The sequence below is a fragment of the Pteropus medius genome, unplaced genomic scaffold (genome assembly GCF_902729225.1).
Source record: "Pteropus medius unplaced genomic scaffold, Ma_sr-lr_union100, whole genome shotgun sequence".
Lineage (NCBI taxonomy): Eukaryota > Metazoa > Chordata > Mammalia > Chiroptera > Pteropodidae > Pteropus > Pteropus medius.
The window spans coordinates 40,838-58,228 of record NW_024353787.1 but is presented as its reverse complement, the minus strand read 5'-3'; the positions used below and the strand labels follow the sequence as shown (position 1 = coordinate 58,228).

At 41.4% G+C, this 17,391-nt stretch overlaps 1 protein-coding gene across 1 annotated transcript in view; it reads left to right on the top strand.

Moving 5' to 3' along the window:
• MACF1 (microtubule actin crosslinking factor 1) overlaps positions 1-17,391 on the top strand; it is a 297,622-nt gene that overhangs the window by 270,802 nt on the left and 9,429 nt on the right. The window contains 11 exon segments of the mRNA XM_039850987.1: positions 366-525; positions 1,321-1,515; positions 1,862-1,990; positions 2,872-3,015; positions 3,484-3,672; positions 6,100-6,220; positions 6,790-6,953; positions 8,314-8,476; positions 9,661-9,815; positions 10,696-10,770; positions 14,908-15,025. Coding sequence (XP_039706921.1) covers positions 366-525; positions 1,321-1,515; positions 1,862-1,990; positions 2,872-3,015; positions 3,484-3,672; positions 6,100-6,220; positions 6,790-6,953; positions 8,314-8,476; positions 9,661-9,815; positions 10,696-10,770; positions 14,908-15,025 — 1,613 coding nt within the window.

Sequence of the window (17,391 nt, the reverse complement as noted above, 5' to 3'; positions counted from 1 at the left end):
ATATAGACCTAGGAGTTGAACTCCTGGCTCCAAACCATTACCAAAGTCATCATCATCTCTACTGAAGTGGTATGAGGTAATGAACACAGACTGTGGTCATTAGGGTGTGTCCATATGTCAACTCGAAAGTGCCAGAAGGACATCTATACCTGTCTCCTGCACTACACTTTATCGATTCTAGAGAGTGGTTTGATTAAAAACGTCTAGGCATCTCTCTTACTCACTTTTTACTGTATTTCTAACCATTCCAACATGGAGGTTCCTCTCTATGTAGAATTCAAGCAGTATTCCCTTTCAGCAGCCAGAATTGTGGGCCTTTCATAAAAGAATCTCTAATAATGATAAGGTTTGTGTGCTTTTCTCAGGCAGCACAAGTTGGAGGAGGCCCTGCTGTTTTCAGGCCAGTTCATGGATGCTTTGCAAGCCTTGGTTGACTGGTTGTACAAGGTGGAGCCGCAGCTGGCTGAGGACCAGCCCGTGCATGGAGACCTCGATCTTGTCATGAACCTCATGGATGCCCATAAGGTAAGGGGTGAAATCTGGGCTGCATGGAGGGCACAGCCATTGTGACTTCCACCTATGTGTGCCTTCTAGGGAAAGAAGGAAGCCTGAAAGAGCTTGGATCTCTGCTTGTCAGAGGGGGCGGCTTCTTGCTCTTTGTATTTAAACAAATTGCTGCCGGAATTCTACATTGGTCATAAAGAATTGACCAAAATTGGTTTGATTCCGACTTGGCAATGTGTAAACTTCACTTTGAGATTCTCCCACCCCCTTCCTGTTTGTATCTCTCAGTTGAGTCACGGAATGGATTTAAATTCAGGAGCCCCTTAAGATACCCATTTCCACTGACATCTAAAATGAAAACGAGTGCTTTTTTAACTCCTTCTCAACCTAACAAGCCCAGCACCATGCGCACCAGTATTTGGTGTAACCTACTCCTGTCGTGTTGAGCTGCATGATGTCTCTCTACTTTAGCAAAAAGCATTCAGTTTACCTTGAAATTAAATCATTTTCTTATTATGTGCATACATGTCCTTATTTAACTGTCACAATTCTGGAAATGTTGGTATAACATTATTCCTGCTTTACAGATTAGGAAACTGAGACTCCAGGTAAGCAACTTACCCAAAGTCACACTGCTTATATTTAGAGCCATCTTTTCTGGTTGAGTTTTCTTATGCATTGTCCTGCCTCCTTCTGTGCATAAGACACATGACTGGAACCTACCAAAGAACACTGAACTAAAAGATTACTCTCTTCGTGGGTTTCCTTCTTGGATTCAAACATTTCTCAAGCTAATTCACCTGTTTTCTTTTCTAGGTTTTCCAGAAGGAACTGGGAAAGCGAACAGGAACTGTTCAGGTACTGAAGCGGTCAGGCCGCGAGCTGATTGAGAATAGTCGCGATGACACCACGTGGGTGAAAGGGCAGCTCCAGGAACTGAGCACTCGCTGGGACACTGTGTGTAAACTCTCCGTCTCCAAACAAAGTCGGCTTGAGCAGGCCTTAAAACAGGTCAGAGACGTTAGAGGACAACCCCAGGGTGGGACTGAGCAGATTCATTCTAGTGTCTGTATTAGGATCAGTTCCAGCCCATCTCAAAAATGAACATAAACTCAAACATTTATATTCTGAATGTTCTACAAGATTTTCACACTCGTTTATATTAGAGAAGTAACGAATTCAGTTGGTTTTCAAAGATCTACAAATGAAAGACAACCTTTGTGGGGCTCTGATAGGTTCTTCAAATGTCTATGATGTACTAACAAATTCAGACCCAGATCCTTTCTATGGCATTCTCAGTGTCCAGGACATTGGCTGCAGAGAGAGAGGTTCAGTCTTTTGTGCTTGGTTATTTCAGGCAGAAGAGTTTCGGGACACAGTCCACATGCTGTTGGAATGGCTTTCAGAAGCAGAGCAAACACTTCGCTTTCGGGGAGCACTTCCTGATGACACAGAGGCCCTACAGTCTCTCATCGACACCCATAAGGTAACTCAGCCCCCAGGGTGCCCACCATGGTGAGGGCTGACACCCACCCACCCCACCCCCGCCCCCCCACTAAAGGAAAGCAGCTTTTGCTCGCAAACTTCAGATCTCATGTGCAAAGGAGCAGAACCAGAATGGGCCCAGCTTGTTGGTTTAGCAGGAATGAGAAGGAAGTGACTGGTTTTTGTGACACCTTAAATATCATGATTCATTTGTTTTTACAAAACTAATATGTGTTGGTTTAAACAAATCAAAGATCATAGTATTATATAAAGAAAAAAACAGACTATTCCACCTTCTTTATTCCTCACCTGCACACAACTTTGTTGACTTTCTTTGTTGTTACTAGCTTCAGGCCTGACCAGCCCCCCTAGAACCTCTTACCAGGCTGCAGAATATGATGCAGTATCTGGGGCCTCAGTGTGTGACTATCCTAGTGTAGTAGGAAGTGTTCCCTTTTTAATTTTTCTTACCCACTGGGAGATTTAAATCTTGGTTTTGTCGTTGTATTCTTTGTAGGCAGTTTAAGAATATTATAGTGTTATTTATAGTTGTTATTTGTCAAAAATAGTACTACTTACACATACGGAAATGAATAAAAACAGAATTTTGAAGAGAGAAACTAATTCAGAATAGGAAAAGGGGCATACCCAGTGTCATCTGTAGCAGAGAAAGTTATTCTTGTATAAACCCTTCACTTTCTCATGTCTTTTAGAGCTGAAAAGAAAATGCAAAGGACACCTAAATACAGGCATTTAGACGTCTGTGTCTATAAACACATGGAGGGAAAAATTGCACAGAAAATTTCCCCCTTCATAGTGTAAACTAACAGTTCTGCTAGAGTAGATTTCTTAAGTTTTTGTTTTCCAATCTTTTATGTTTAGGAATTCATGAAAAAAGTGGAAGAAAAGCGAGTGGATGTGAACACTGCAGTGACAATGGGAGAAGTCATCTTGGCTGTCTGCCATCCAGATTGCATCACTACCATCAAACACTGGATCACCATCATCCGGGCCCGCTTTGAGGAGGTATGTTCTCGGCTTTAGAGGAAGACTACATGTGCCTAATAAAATGATAAAATACTACAGAACTTCCTTTTTTCCCCCAGATACGGAATCTTTCAGTCACTGGGAAAACCTCAACAAGAATTAAGCTAGCATTTTAGTAATGGCTGTTTGCTTGGTAATGTGCAGAAATCTGGAAGACCAAGGGCCAGTGTAGCGATGTGTTAGTTGATGGCTTCCAGCGAACATGTTGTGAATTCTTCCTCTTTCCTCAGAAGTCTGGTTTAATAGGATATACTAGGTTTGATTTCAGAAGAGCTGCTTTCTTATTCCGTCTCTTAACCCAGCTCTGTCACTTGAGTAAGAGTGAAGTCTCTAGACTACTTGGATGGTCTTTCTCCTAAAAAGTCACTGTTAGGATCAGATGAAAAGGACTTGAAAAAAGCAAAAGGATGTGCTTGACTAAAATAGGCGATGGTTTCTCTTTCCCAGGTCCTGACATGGGCTAAGCAGCACCAGCAGCGTCTTGAAACAGCCCTGTCAGAACTGGTGGCTAACGCCGAGCTCTTGGAAGAACTTCTGGCGTGGATCCAGTGGGCAGAGACCACCCTCATCCAGCGGGATCAGGAGCCAATCCCTCAGAACATTGACCGAGTTAAAGCCCTTATTGCTGAGCATCAGGTATCTTTACCACATTGTGTGCTCACTGTTGTTTCCTGCGTTGCTTGTGGAGCCCATTTCCTTTGCCCTTTGTATCTTTTTCAAATTGCTGTTTAACACATCCCCACAGACTTACCAGCTTAAAACAACCCAGTTATTTTCTCAGTTTCTGTGGGGCAGGAGGAGTCTGGACATGAGTTTGCTGGTTCTTCTTAGGGTCTTATCGGGCCAAAAATAAGGTATCAGCCAGTGCTGCAGTTCTCATCCAGGCTCATTCAAGTTGTTGGCAGAATTCATTTCCTGTGGTTGTAGGGCTGATATCTCCATTTTCTTGCTGGCTGTTAGCCAGGAGTTGCTGTCAGCTCCTAGAGGCCGCCATCAGGTCTTTGCTACATGGGACTCACAGCGTGGCAGTTTAAGTCTTCAAAACCAGCAGGAGAAATGCCCCAGTCTGTTCTGACAGATCTTATATCATAAAATGTGATCAAGGGAGTGAGTGACTATCTCATCCTTTTCATAGGTGTTACCCACCCTCAAGGGGAGGGGATCACACAAGGCATATACACCAGGAGTGGGAATCCTAGGGGCCGTCTCAGAAATCTGCCCACCACATCCTGTTTCTATTGACTTTTCTCTGAGCCAAGGTCCCATTAGTCTGTCTCCATTACTCCTGGGTTCAGAAAGAACTCTTGCATGAACTCAGAAATGGACCAAGACAACACATCAAGTTTAGGGTCTAAAACTAAACTGAAGGAAGAAAAACTCAGTTGAGCTGTCTTTATAGTATACCTTTAAGAGGCAAATGTGGTTTTTAACCATGATTATTTATATTGAATACGAGCGTGTGTCTTGCTTAGTTATGCTATGGGCATACAGCTTTTTTCATGTATATAAATAATTTGCCTCATCAGTGAGACTTCCCTGTATTTCCTATCAAGTTTGCTTACATTGACACCTTCTCTCCTGACTAAGAAATTATCTTCTTTCAATTCAGGAACAATCCTTGATTCTGTTACCCGCTCTCTTCCTTGTGTCTTCAAGCTCTCCTATTTGCTTTCTTCTGAATCTGGTAGACATGTCTTGTCAATCCTGTATCCCCTTAAGTTACCCCCATTGTTTCCTCCTTTTCAGCTAAGCCTCTTGTTCCCTGTCTTCTACCCAGGCCCTTGTGGTCTGGCTCTCATATCCCATCAGACCACTGACACTGTCCCAGTCACATCCCACTGGCTAAATCCAACAGATGCTTTTCAATCTTTGTCTTATTTTATGTGTAACATAGTTGCCTCTTCTTTCTCAAAACTCTTTTGACTTACGTGTCCTTCCATCTTATTTCCCTCCCATCTCGCTGTTTCTTATCAGTCTTCTTAGCTGGTTCTTCTTCCCTTACTCTCTTGTTAACATTGTTGTTCCCTGAAGTTCCATTCTTGACCCTCTTCTCACACCAACCTCAACCATCACCTGTAAATCAAAGACTTCTACATCTCTTTCCTTACTTCCAGCACCATGGTCTCCTAAAGTCCAGACATGCAGTAAACCAGGGATAGCTCTAAAACTCCATTTTATCCTTCCCTGATCCCATCTCCCTTCCAAACCTGTCTCCTCTCACATCCACCCAGTCACCCAGCGTAGAAGCCTGTGATGTGTGAGACTCCTCCCTTTCCTATACTCTTCACATCTAGCCAGCCACTGGGTGTTATCTGTCCTACTTTCAAAATACCTCTTGGCTCCATCTTTCCTGCCCTGGTTCAGGCCCTCACCATATTTTGCATCTATTACTGCAGTTGTTTCCTACTTGTCCCCCACCATGCTCTACCTTCTACACTGAAGCCAGAGCAAAAGCACTAAACTAGATCTGATCATGTCTCTTCTGGATCAAAATCCTTCAGTTGCCCCCCATTGCTCCCAGAACAAAATCCCAATCCCTTAGTCTGACATAAGGCCTTTCTGCATCTTTCTCCTGCCCTCCCTCTTGCCAGTTTGATGACAGCCTCGGCTCAGCCATTGATCAGAAGAATCCTGGCTCATTTCACTGTCAGGCTTCCCTGGGTCTGCCCACACTCTGCCCCCTCTGCTGGGACTGCCCTCCTCCCAGTCTTTGGCTAATTCTTCATTCCTCAGTACTCAGGTCAAGCACCAGCATCCAGGCAACTTAGACTGCAGCATGCCTGTGCTAGGTCTTCCTTTGGCACTCACTGCTCTGACTTCCTGGTTTTCCTCACTCAGCTGTGAGCACCTTGAAGGCAGAAGCCAATCTTATTCCTCCAGGTCTCCTGCACCTGATGAAGTGCCTTGCTCAATCGTGTTTTTTGAAATGAGTTGAGACAGTGTACAGTCATCTGTCATAATTGGTCTCCTGTCACGGGTTTGGCCCTTGTTAGTAAGAAGTTGCCTGATTCCATCTTATTCCAAGAAAACTCTCAACTCTTTTTTTCTGTTTGTGTTTAACAGACATTTATGGAGGAGATGACTCGCAAACAGCCTGATGTGGACCGGGTCACCAAGACATACAAAAGGAAAAATATAGAGCCTTCCCATGGGCCTTTCATTGAGAAATCCCGCGGTGGCAGCAGTATGTTTCCAACCCACTGTGTTAGGATGCTTCGTTCCTGCTAGTTGAAGATGAGCACTTTCTAAATATCGATGTCTTTTCCATTTTCAAAAACCATATTGGATTTGAACTAAAATCTCTTTTGAAACTCACTTTTCTTATATTGACATATAGTAACTATACTCTATTTTGGGGGCTTACTATGAAATTTCATAAACATTGTTTTGCAGTGCCCTTTTCATCATTTTGGTCATCAGTGCTAGCTTTTTACATTCGGTTTGTACTAATTTAAGTGTAAACTAAATGAATCTCTAGAACCATTGCTTTTTTAGTTGATTTGACATTTCCTCCATTCACTGAGGTAGGATAGAATTGGTTGAAAATAAGAGACAGGTAGGTACCTGTCAGCTGGGAGGAGAGTCAGTAGTTTTGAAAGTAATAAGCTTCTGTAGCTAAATATTGCTCCCGTGTTTCTTAGTTACTGACTGGGTATCATTCTGGAGCTCTCCTAAGTACATACATACATATGGCAGTTTCTCTTTGAACTGACGAAACCAACTTTTCTGATCTCGTGGTTATTTTCCTTTTAGGGAAGTCCTTGAGTCAGCCCACACCTCCTCCCATGCCAATCCTTTCACAAACTGAAGCAAAAAACCCGCGCATTAACCAGCTCTCTGCCCGCTGGCAGCAGGTGTGGCTGTTAGCACTAGAGCGTCAGCGAAAGCTGAATGATGCCTTGGATAGACTGGAGGAGGTAAGGTCCTGCTGGGCAGCCATCACTGAGGGGAAGTGACTTTATCAAAGACAGCCTTTCTGGAGCTATCTGAATATCACCTGTGTGTCTTGACGTACTCCTTCAGAAATGGGAACAGACCAGTGTGAGCCAGTACTCTATCCTTCAGGTCCCGTAGGAGAAAAGACAGCCGTGAGTAAACCACTCACAACAAAATAGGCCACAGCACCTGGTTGTGAAAAGCAAGCAACCAGTCCTGTGACCCACACCCCCTCAGCACCTGTTTGTGGTCAGGAATCAGGACCATAACTTTGCAAAGTGACCTCTAGCTGTGGAGCTTATCACAAAAATGACCACGATAGTGCCCTTTAGGTAAAAGCTATAAGCTACACAATTATGAAATAAGAGTAATTTTTTATATTCTTGCTATTCTGTTAGTTTCACTAGATTATGAAAAGCAAATATATTTCGAAGAATCAAAAGCAGTCTAAAAAACATAGTACCACATTTCCTAGTTTCTAAAGTAAACCTCTAATATCTTATATTTTTCATTCGTGCATATCAAAGCAGCTTTGCCCAGAAGTGAGTGTTCTGTGTTTTTTGTTGTTATTTCTGTAGGTCAGTTGAGCTTTAAGCATATTTGGTTTTTGGCTTTTTCTTTTTTCCCCATTCCTTCCAACTTTGGAGTTTGAAAGACCAGGGGAAAAACTGCTGCACTGTTTAAGTCATTCTGAGTCAGTATCACTAACATAATCCAAGTAGCTAAATATTGCCTTGCCTACATCATGGCCTGCTGTTGTCTGTAAAAGCCAAATGTTTAACATGGAGGTCGGATGGGCAGTTTGCCCTCTCTGGTGCCATTCCAAAGAAACATGCTTGCATGCAGGGTTGGATTCTTAATGCCTCTAGCCAGAACTCTCATCTCAGAAAGTGGTGGGAAACATGGAGCCTCCTCACATGGGCCTCTCTGTGTGAGCACAGTTCCTTCCAAAATCACATAAGTGAGGAGTGCTAATAAGCACATCTGTTCTGGGGTAGAATCCATTCCCTTACATTTAGGAGGGTGAGCCTTTTGAAAAAGTGCAGAGGGAAAGCAAGGCTGACTCCACCCATTCTTGTTCTCCGTGCTCCGTATTTCCCACGGTGGTTGTTCAGTTGCTGTTTCTCCCGCTGCTCCATTATACCACAGCTCATGTAATTGTGGCTTTAAGTGAAGGAGCCAGAGTGTTCCTTCACAAAAGAGGCAGCACGTGGATGTCATTGCTGGTGCCCCTCCAGAAGGCCTGCATAGCTTTACGGAGTGTCTGAAAGTTTTAGTGTGCTCTGGGCAGGTCTGAGGGCTGTACATTGGGTCATGTTGACACCTCCAATTTCTGTCTAGTTGAAAGAGTTTGCCAACTTTGACTTTGATGTCTGGAGGAAAAAGTATATGCGTTGGATGAATCACAAAAAGTCTCGGGTGATGGATTTCTTCCGGCGGATTGACAAGGACCAGGATGGGAAGATAACACGTCAGGAGTTTATCGATGGCATTCTAGCATCCAGTGAGTCCAGTCATAATTCCAAACACAGTCACACCTAGGTTCCTTATTTTTAAGAAGCAGACTTTAATCTGGTTAATCAGTCCTTTTGAAGTTAAAACTGTAGTCTTTGGAAAGAAATGTAACTGCTTACTAAAATTAGTCTATTGTTTTCATGGAGAGAATAACCTCATTTTACTGAGAATAAAAAAAAGCAGGTCTTGTTTGACACATTGTGGCAAGCAAAACATATTTGAGGTATAAATAAGGAGCTAACTTTTGTGAATGATGACATTCTAAGTAAAATGTTTGAAAAAATTAAGTTTTTCATTAGATCAGTTTCTGGCATCTATATAACAGCTTACAAAGTATATGATCTCATTTATTTTTGCCAAAAGGAATAATTGAGGCGTAAAGTAGTTAAGTGTTTTGCCAGGATCACAAAGCACATCCCGCAGCTGTACTGCTACTTTAAATGGAAGTAGTAAAGGAAAGGTCTGTCTGTGGAGGTGGTATTTGAGCTGAGGCCTAGATGATGAGAAAGGATCCAGCCACCTCAAGATTTGAGAGAAGAGAGGCAGAAAGAACGGCAGATACAAAGTGCTGAGAGTAGGAATGAACTTGGCAAGTTCTAGGCATGGGAAGGTTAACATGACTGGAAAAGGTAGGAGATAAAGTTGGAAGGATAGGCTACAGCTTAATGCAGAGCCTCATAGGCCATGGTGAAGCATTTAGATTTTATTCTAGAGATAGTGGGACAATGGGCAGCCACCAGAGGGTTTCAGCTGAGAGACAGTATAATCTGATTTATAGTTTAAATAAAACTGTAAATATTAACCTTCTTTGGAAAGCAATTTGTTGAGAATCTAAGGCAATTATCAGGAAAAAAAACTTTATCCTATTCCGAATTGTCATTATTCTGAAATAATCTAATAGTAGAGTGGTTAAATAAATTCTTAAGTTGAGTGTTAGTGATATTATGTTTATGCCTTTTGGTATATCTGAAATATTACCTTTTTTTAATTGCATTTGGAACAAGCAGAAATTTTAGTGAGTAGTCTGTCTTCTAAGTTTTCTAAAGTAGAGCATGTTTTGCTTTTCAGAAAAAAAATCATGACAAATGTTTTTTCTTTCAAGTATTTATATAACCACCAACCAACCAAGTAAGCCCTCTTAGTTAATGTTCCAATGTGATTAACTTTCTCCAGAGTTCCCTACTACCAAGTTAGAGATGATGGCTGTCGCTGACATTTTTGACCGAGATGGAGATGGCTACATTGATTACTATGAATTTGTGGCTGCTCTTCATCCCAACAAAGATGCTTATCGACCAACAACCGATGCAGATAAAATTGAAGATGAGGTATGAGAAATAATTGTATCTTGAGTACATTTTTGACCATAGGTTTCTACTGTCTTGAGTTTGGTCAGATGTTTTTGCTATATCAGCCCTGCGACTTATCTGTTGGGAGGTGATTGTTTGGAGTTCTATTTGGGGGTCCCCTTTTGGATGGCATTGCTGGCTGTTATACTCTAGCTCAGTCTAAATGAATTCTCATTCAAGTGATATAACATCTGTATGGTGCTTTACAGTTTGCAGAGAACCTTCCAGGTTCACCTCTCAGTCCTGAGCATCCTGACTTAGGATTCTGGGGGAAGTTGGGGGAAGTGGATCTTCAAATGTAGCATTTAAGGGTGAAATATAATGTTTAAGATGCTATGTACCCCCCAAGCTTTCTGCCTAGTTAAGAACTATATATACGACATTGAAAACAGCAAATTGATTAGAAGCACATAAAGATCCCAGGATCTGTTGATCCAGAAAGGAGAAGCAGCAGGGCAGGTCTTGGGAGTGGCCTAGAACTCCCCAGGACTGACTTCTGGGGAATCTTGGACTCCTTGGTTGAAATTTAAATCAGTTTATAATTTGTCTTATTAGTTGATTTTGATGCGTGCATATTAATACATATCTCTGAAAGAATTTCGAAGCAAGATGGAAGAATGCATTTTATAGTTACTTGAGAATTTCTTATACTTTTTCCCTCTGGATGCCGTCAGTATTCCAGTTAGTTAGAACAATGTGTTTTAATTCAGAATAGAAGTTAAATGTGTGTGCCAAGAGCCTGAAATGCCTTAAAAATATATAATGAATAGCTTTTCTGTTTACATGTAAAAATCTGTGTTTCTTTGAAGAAGTATTACTTTACCCTTTACATTTTTTTTTTGTTGTTCACAACTAATAGGTCACAAGACAAGTGGCTCAATGCAAATGTGCAAAAAGGTTTCAGGTGGAGCAAATTGGAGAGAATAAATACCGGGTAAGGAAGAGCAAAGCAGTCCTTTGTGGTAGTCGCTCCACCCACATGTCCCTTACAGGTGAAAGCAACCTGACACACAGCAGACTCGATGATTCCACCTTGCTTCCCATGCTGGTGATTGGAAGACCAGAGCCAGTGGGACATGAGATATGGTCATTCTTTGGCCCTTGTCTCTATGGATTCCAACTTTCAGGTGTTGTGTTGGGCTAAGCTTAGTGCCCTAACATAGGTCCATCTGAAAAAGTGTGCCATATCTAGCTAACAGTAGCTTATACTTGAATTCAGTATAGGAGACATTTCAGAGTCTTGTCTTTACTGGTGACTAAAGTCTTTAGAGAAATGAAGACACCTCTACTGTAAGATAAGGAAGCAGTTATCTAATGACTGATCATAACTTGTTAACTGACCAAAGAGTTGGTCATTATGAGCCTGGGCTCAGAGAGGGCCAGAGGAACTGTGTCAAGGCCCCAAAGATCGCTCTGCCTACACTGAGCTGGGCTACAAAAGGCCTGGATGCACCGTGTGGTGCCGGGCTCAGTAGTCTTTCCTGGAAGCCCTGCTGAGTGCGGCCATAACTGACAGTGAACTATGCTGTGTTTAGCTTTTTTTTAGGACCAGAGTCAGGACATAGGAGAGGTCTGCAACAGGGCTCCTAAAATATATTCAGCAGCTCGTCAGGTGTTCTCTGAAGTCCTAAGGAAAATCTAGGATTGGCAAAGAGGATTTGATTTAAATGGCCATGTCAGATTACAGTTACAAGCACCAGGTTAGAAACAGGAAAAAACTAGATTCCATTAGTATATCGAAAATGTCTTCAAAGTACACCAAAAGCTCACGGTGCTACTCTTAGCTGAGGTGTGTTGGCTAACTCTGCCTTGGACCAGCTCAGTGCATTTAGTTAATAAAGCTCCAAGCAGTCTTTTGCTTGCTTATTGAGTTTTATTTGCTGGGGATTTTTTAATTACCTATGAGAGAAATGAGTTAATAAGAGTGACATAGAATGGAAAAGTTAGGTCTTAATTTGTATAACCACATCCCTGTGGCAGGAGGTTGGTGAGAATATGATTAGCATGTGTCATTATGCTTGAAGACTGGTAACATGTTTACATATTTTCATTCCATAGTTTTAATTTGATAAAATGTTCTTTTTTTTTTTTGTTTTTTTTTCCTTCCTTTTCTCCGTCCTTTGCTCTTACTGTCTGTAGTTCTTCCTCGGCAATCAGGTACAGTGTGCCTTGCAACATTCCCCTTGGTGGAAGTGGTCTGTGTAGCTAATGCTGCCTGTTCTTTGCTGTGGGGAGAGGATGTAATCTGAAGCATGCCTGCATCACATATGGTTGTCTTACCAAGTAGAGAAACTGCTAACAGGGCTACTGTTACAGAGCTGTCTTAGCAGCAGAAGGATATGTCTATTTTTTTTTAAAGAGATGAAATTTTCCATTCAGTTAGATTGGCTAAAGACGATGATGATATTATGCTGAACTGAGTTATAAGTAATATGGTTCAGGAGAAATTGAAGCTGTGATATCAGTCTATCCTTCTAAAAAGAGCCTGGTCTTGTACTTCTGTGTTGGAAGTCAATACCAGATAGCACACTTCTGATTTATACCAAAGTCTTTTGATAGTTAATACAAATTTTATAATGTACACTAAGTTAAAAAGCCTTGGGGTAAATACTGTCTGTTTAAATACCTTATTAATATTAATAATATTAACACTTATTTGGTACTTATAAGGTACCAGAGAAGTATAGTGTGGAAATTGTAATTGGCCCTGGCCTGAAGTTTGCTGATTATGCCCGCCAGCCAAAATCTAATGAGATCAGATTAGACTTGCAGAAAGATTGAATGCCTTTGACTCCACTTGGTAACACTAACCTTTCAGATCTTTTTGAGGGCTCTGGGGTCCTGTGTCTTCAAATGGAAGGAAGTTGCATGAGTAAAATTTGTCTTGTGATATGAAATCAGAAACACCAAGTTGATTTGAGGCCTTTGGCCACCATTAAATTCCAGGCGCTATAATAATCACTTGCTACAGTAACCTTCTAGGCCAGTGGGGAGAACAGGATAGAAAGAAACTAAAGACAAGAACAGTGAAGTTTGATTTAAATAAATCATTGCATAAGAGTGCCAAGTAGTACCTAGAAGATGTAACCGTTTGCCGATGACTGCATGCAGGTACCAAGGGCCCCTTCAAAGCGGCACTGATGCCCTTCCCTACTGTTCTGTTGACCAGCAGAGGGTTAGATGAGTTGGCTCCATTGTTGGGAACAGAATTATGCAATTTATTTTATACGTAAAACATCTGAGGCCTAAAGGGTCACATGCCAACAGTCAAACAGCTAATACAACCACTGCAAAAACTCATGTCATTGCAAGGGAAATTCCATTTAAGAGAAGGAAACAAGGTACTGTTCTGACTCAGACTTTGTTCTGAGCTCTGCCTCACTGACAACCCAGCTCTGCCAGTTTTGTTCATGTCCCCATTTTTAGAGCTGCTATAACCCCTTCCACCACTTATCACTCTGTCCTCAGCTTCCCCAGCCGCTTGGGCTACTGGCTTGGGTCAAACCTCCTTTTCCCCGTAGCTCAGCAGAAACAAATTAGAATCTTTCAGAGGGAGCTTTAGTAAGAAATTAAAGAGAAAAAGAATGAAATATATGGAGTAATTCTAAAGACTGAAAATAAATTACAGGGCACAGTAAGGTAAGAATAAAGTACATCTTGGGGTTTCTTCCTGACTCACCCTGGAACACATAGGCCCTTATTTCCTTCCTCTCCTCACCTGTCTGGCTAGAACTCTGAATTGAGTCAGGCCATTACTGCCCTTGGGTGTGGTGGAATCCTCAATTCCTCCCAAAGGGTCTCCCCATTTTCACTCATTGGGCCAGTGTCTGAGGGAGACTCCTGAAGAAGCCAGAGGGGCAGCTTCCTTCCCAGGACAGGACGTTTATTCCCTCACATCTCGGTCCCCACTGCAGTGCTCCTCACACTACACCATGCTATTGCTGTGGTCACCTTGTATAAAAACTTGAAAACTGTATGGGATGAAAGATATGGGACTCTTTATTTTCAAAGTAAAGTTTTGGGAAGGGGGATATTTATTTAGTCACCTTACCTATATAAACTGCACTTAAGTCAGTGCAATGAAATACATTCCTTTCTGACATTTTAGGTTTTGTGCATTATTTCAAAGTTATGATTTTTCTTTATAACTTTGAAAATCCTAATGAAGTGATTAAATAATCCCTTTCCTTCCTCTCCCCCCAACATTTTCCTTGAATTAAATAACTTTAGGAATGCTATTTCTCCAACAGTTCGATTTTTGTTTTGGAATCTCAGCATAATTCTCTTTTGTTGTCTTATAGTTTATTTTGGGAAGAGCGTAATTTATGCAGTGGGAAACTTCAAATGTTAGTGGAGCTGAGAAGTAAGAATGTTAGGCAAGAAAAAAGAGAAAAATAAATATCAGAAAGTCATGCTTAACATCCCCAAATGATTGTTGAATACTATTTATAATCAGCATGGTAAATTAAAATTTTGATTTCTTCAACTAAATTTTAGTATAAATACTAGACCTAATCACTTTTTCAACAGAAGAAACTTTTCTGCTGGTGACATCACAATTAGAGAATACTTTGGGTTTATTTCTGAAAACCTGATGCGGAAAATCAAATTTCCTTCTAAGCTTGTAATAATAACAATGGTTTTGCAAGAGTTTCCATAAGCTTGAAATATTATTTGCTGGTCTCCATTTAACTTTGGAGCACACTGTATTCAGAAGTTGACATCTACCTTATATCTACCTTTTATGAAAAATTTTATTACTGGGTTTTAATTTGGGTAGAATCTTTAAAAGAATCAGTGAGCTAACATTTTGTTTACCCTCTTCCTTCCCCTTTTGGTCTGGGGCATAACCATCAGAAGTCAACTTTATCCCAGTGGAAAGTATATATCAAGCCACTGGCCTTTAGATTGATATTTTGGCTTTTCCATATTTTAAATTCTTTTGTGAAAAATGCAAAATAGAGTTCTCTCCACACTGTCAAATGGCCATTGCATCTGAATACAGTCTGCTCTGGCAGGTGGTCTGCCTGCGCCGAGGCGTGCACTCATCAGCTTCTCCTTGGTCCTGCAGTTCGGAGACTCCCAGCAGCTGCGGCTGGTCCGCATCCTGCGCAGCACCGTGATGGTCCGCGTCGGTGGAGGATGGATGGCCCTGGACGAATTTTTAGTGAAAAACGACCCCTGCCGAGGTAAGGAACCATCCTGAACATGAATTACACGTTAGGTACGCCCTCGCCACTGGTCTTTTGTGCTTATACAAACTGTTGGTGGTAGGGTCTGTTCATTTATTTTGTTGTTGAGCTGTCCAGATGTCATCTCACTAGCGCAGATTAGAACTTGGGGATGACAGAGTAGACCATGGGGAGAAAGCAGGAGAGGTTCATGCTCTTGGGGGAGACAGTAATGAGACTTTATTGGTGTCATCGACTGTTACGGTGTGTGGTGTTAAATAAACAGTAGCCTAGAAAGGAGCCTGATGAAGCCCTATTGGGTCCCTGTTATGCTCCAGACCCCTTTGTCTGAAACTAGGGGAGAGTATCAGGCCCCTCCCATGCAAGGAAGGACTGGGGCGTTCCCTTGACCAGGAGGCGAGATAAGGAACACCTAGCAGTGAGCCTGAACACTTCTAAGACAGATGATTACCTAAGCAAGACCGTGGAGTATGTCTGCTAAACATGAAAAGGCTGGCATTACAGCCCAAAGACAAAAGAAAACAGTACATCTAATATGAGTGGTGGCACCTACAGCTAGAGACGTGTAAGGACCGCAGCAAGGGGAGAAATAACCAAATTCCAGTTGCTAAATCCTCTCAACTGCGTCCTTTCCTTTTTCCTTTTAGCCAAGCTGCATGTGGGTATACAAGAGGCTCCCCCACTGTCTGCCAGTGTGTCTTTCTTGACTAGTTTCTGCATTTCCTGCTCTGTTTCTTTGTGTTTATATATTTTTTGTTCTAGTTCACCATCCTGGGAGTAAAATAAAGCACTCTGATTCCAGCTCTTCGATTTCCAGTCAGTCTCCCATAGGTTGGCTTTTAAGCTTTGTCCCTCTTACCCTTACCCCATCCTGCTGAGAATGGCTTTGCTTCATAAACTGTAGCACCTCTTGGCTCTGTATTTGCTGCCTTTATGAATGCTTTGAAATAGCCAAACCATAGCTTTTCTAACAACTACAAGTTGACAGCATATAATACTCTTATTGAGCCAAAACCCATAGAATTCGTTGAGTTCTATTTATTTCACAAATACTCATATAACTTTATACGCCACACATTATTATAAACACTTTACAATAACACATTTACACCCACACAAGGTGTAGTTATTATTGTTATCTCCATTTTAGAGATAATAATAGGAGATTGAAGCATAGGAAAGTTAAATAACTTACCTAAGCAAGAACAGACAAGTAATAAATGGCAGAGACTGGATTAAATCCAAGACAGTCGGGCTGTAGAGTATGTGCTCCTGACCGATACACTGTGTGGCTCAGGAACTGACATACCCACCACCTCCCCCATTTTGTGTGCATTACTGGTTCAGCCTGCATAATTAAAGTATTAAGGCTTATTTATAAACCTAGCAAAAATGTTTATAGTATGGTTACATAACCTCTTTGGAAGTGGTTTATAGTCATATTCTGAAGCATTTAGATCTAAAAGGTACAGTTCTCACATGAATTCAGATATTCCCATAAATGGTTCCTCTTATTTTAACTAATTCTGCATTTATTCCACTAAACCAGAGTAACAATTTTCATTAATTCTTTTTTTTAAGAAAATAGTTAATTTTGAAACACCTCTGGTCAAAACTGGAAAGGGTTTAATCAGTTTTAGAATTTAATTATATTACAAACCAATTTCCTTGATATAAAAGTCCTCTTTCATTATTTTAAATGAGGAGTAATAGACATCATTTTAACCTTAACTCAGTAAAACAACATTATTCCTTTTTAAATCTATTAATGAGGTTTTATTTTCTGTGTCATGTATGATTGGACTAAACAAAAGAGGCACTGCATGTGACATTTTGGGATCTTTGGATGCCTGTTTGCTGCCTGCTCTTCTTGCTGTATTTATGATAACATTATGCTGCTGGCCAAGGAGAGCACTGCTTGCGTTGTCCTTATTAGCTAAAAATTGGAACCCCAGGGAAATTTGGAGGGCCATCTAGTAGCTATTTTCTGTGGAACATAGTACCCTTTTCAGCATCCCTTGGAGCACATAAGGTAAGGTTTTCCTCTCTGCCTCTATAGGTGTGCCCTCCTAGAGCTCAATAATCATCTCAATTCCTTTGGTTGCAGAATCCGGAACTCCCCGGCAGCCTTAGCTATTATAACTCTACCAGTGATGGACAGGATGAGCTACTTCTATTCAAATAAAAATTGTGCTAGGAGGTGAACACTTAAGGGCTCGGGTGACTATAAGTGACTTGGAAAGGCATGAGCATCATGAGAAAAATTTCTTGAAGCTGCCTAGGATCCTGTGAGGGTCACTGTGGCTTCTAGAAGCTCCACTTGGAGTAGATTTTGTATTCGTTGCTTTTCCTTGGCTCTCTGG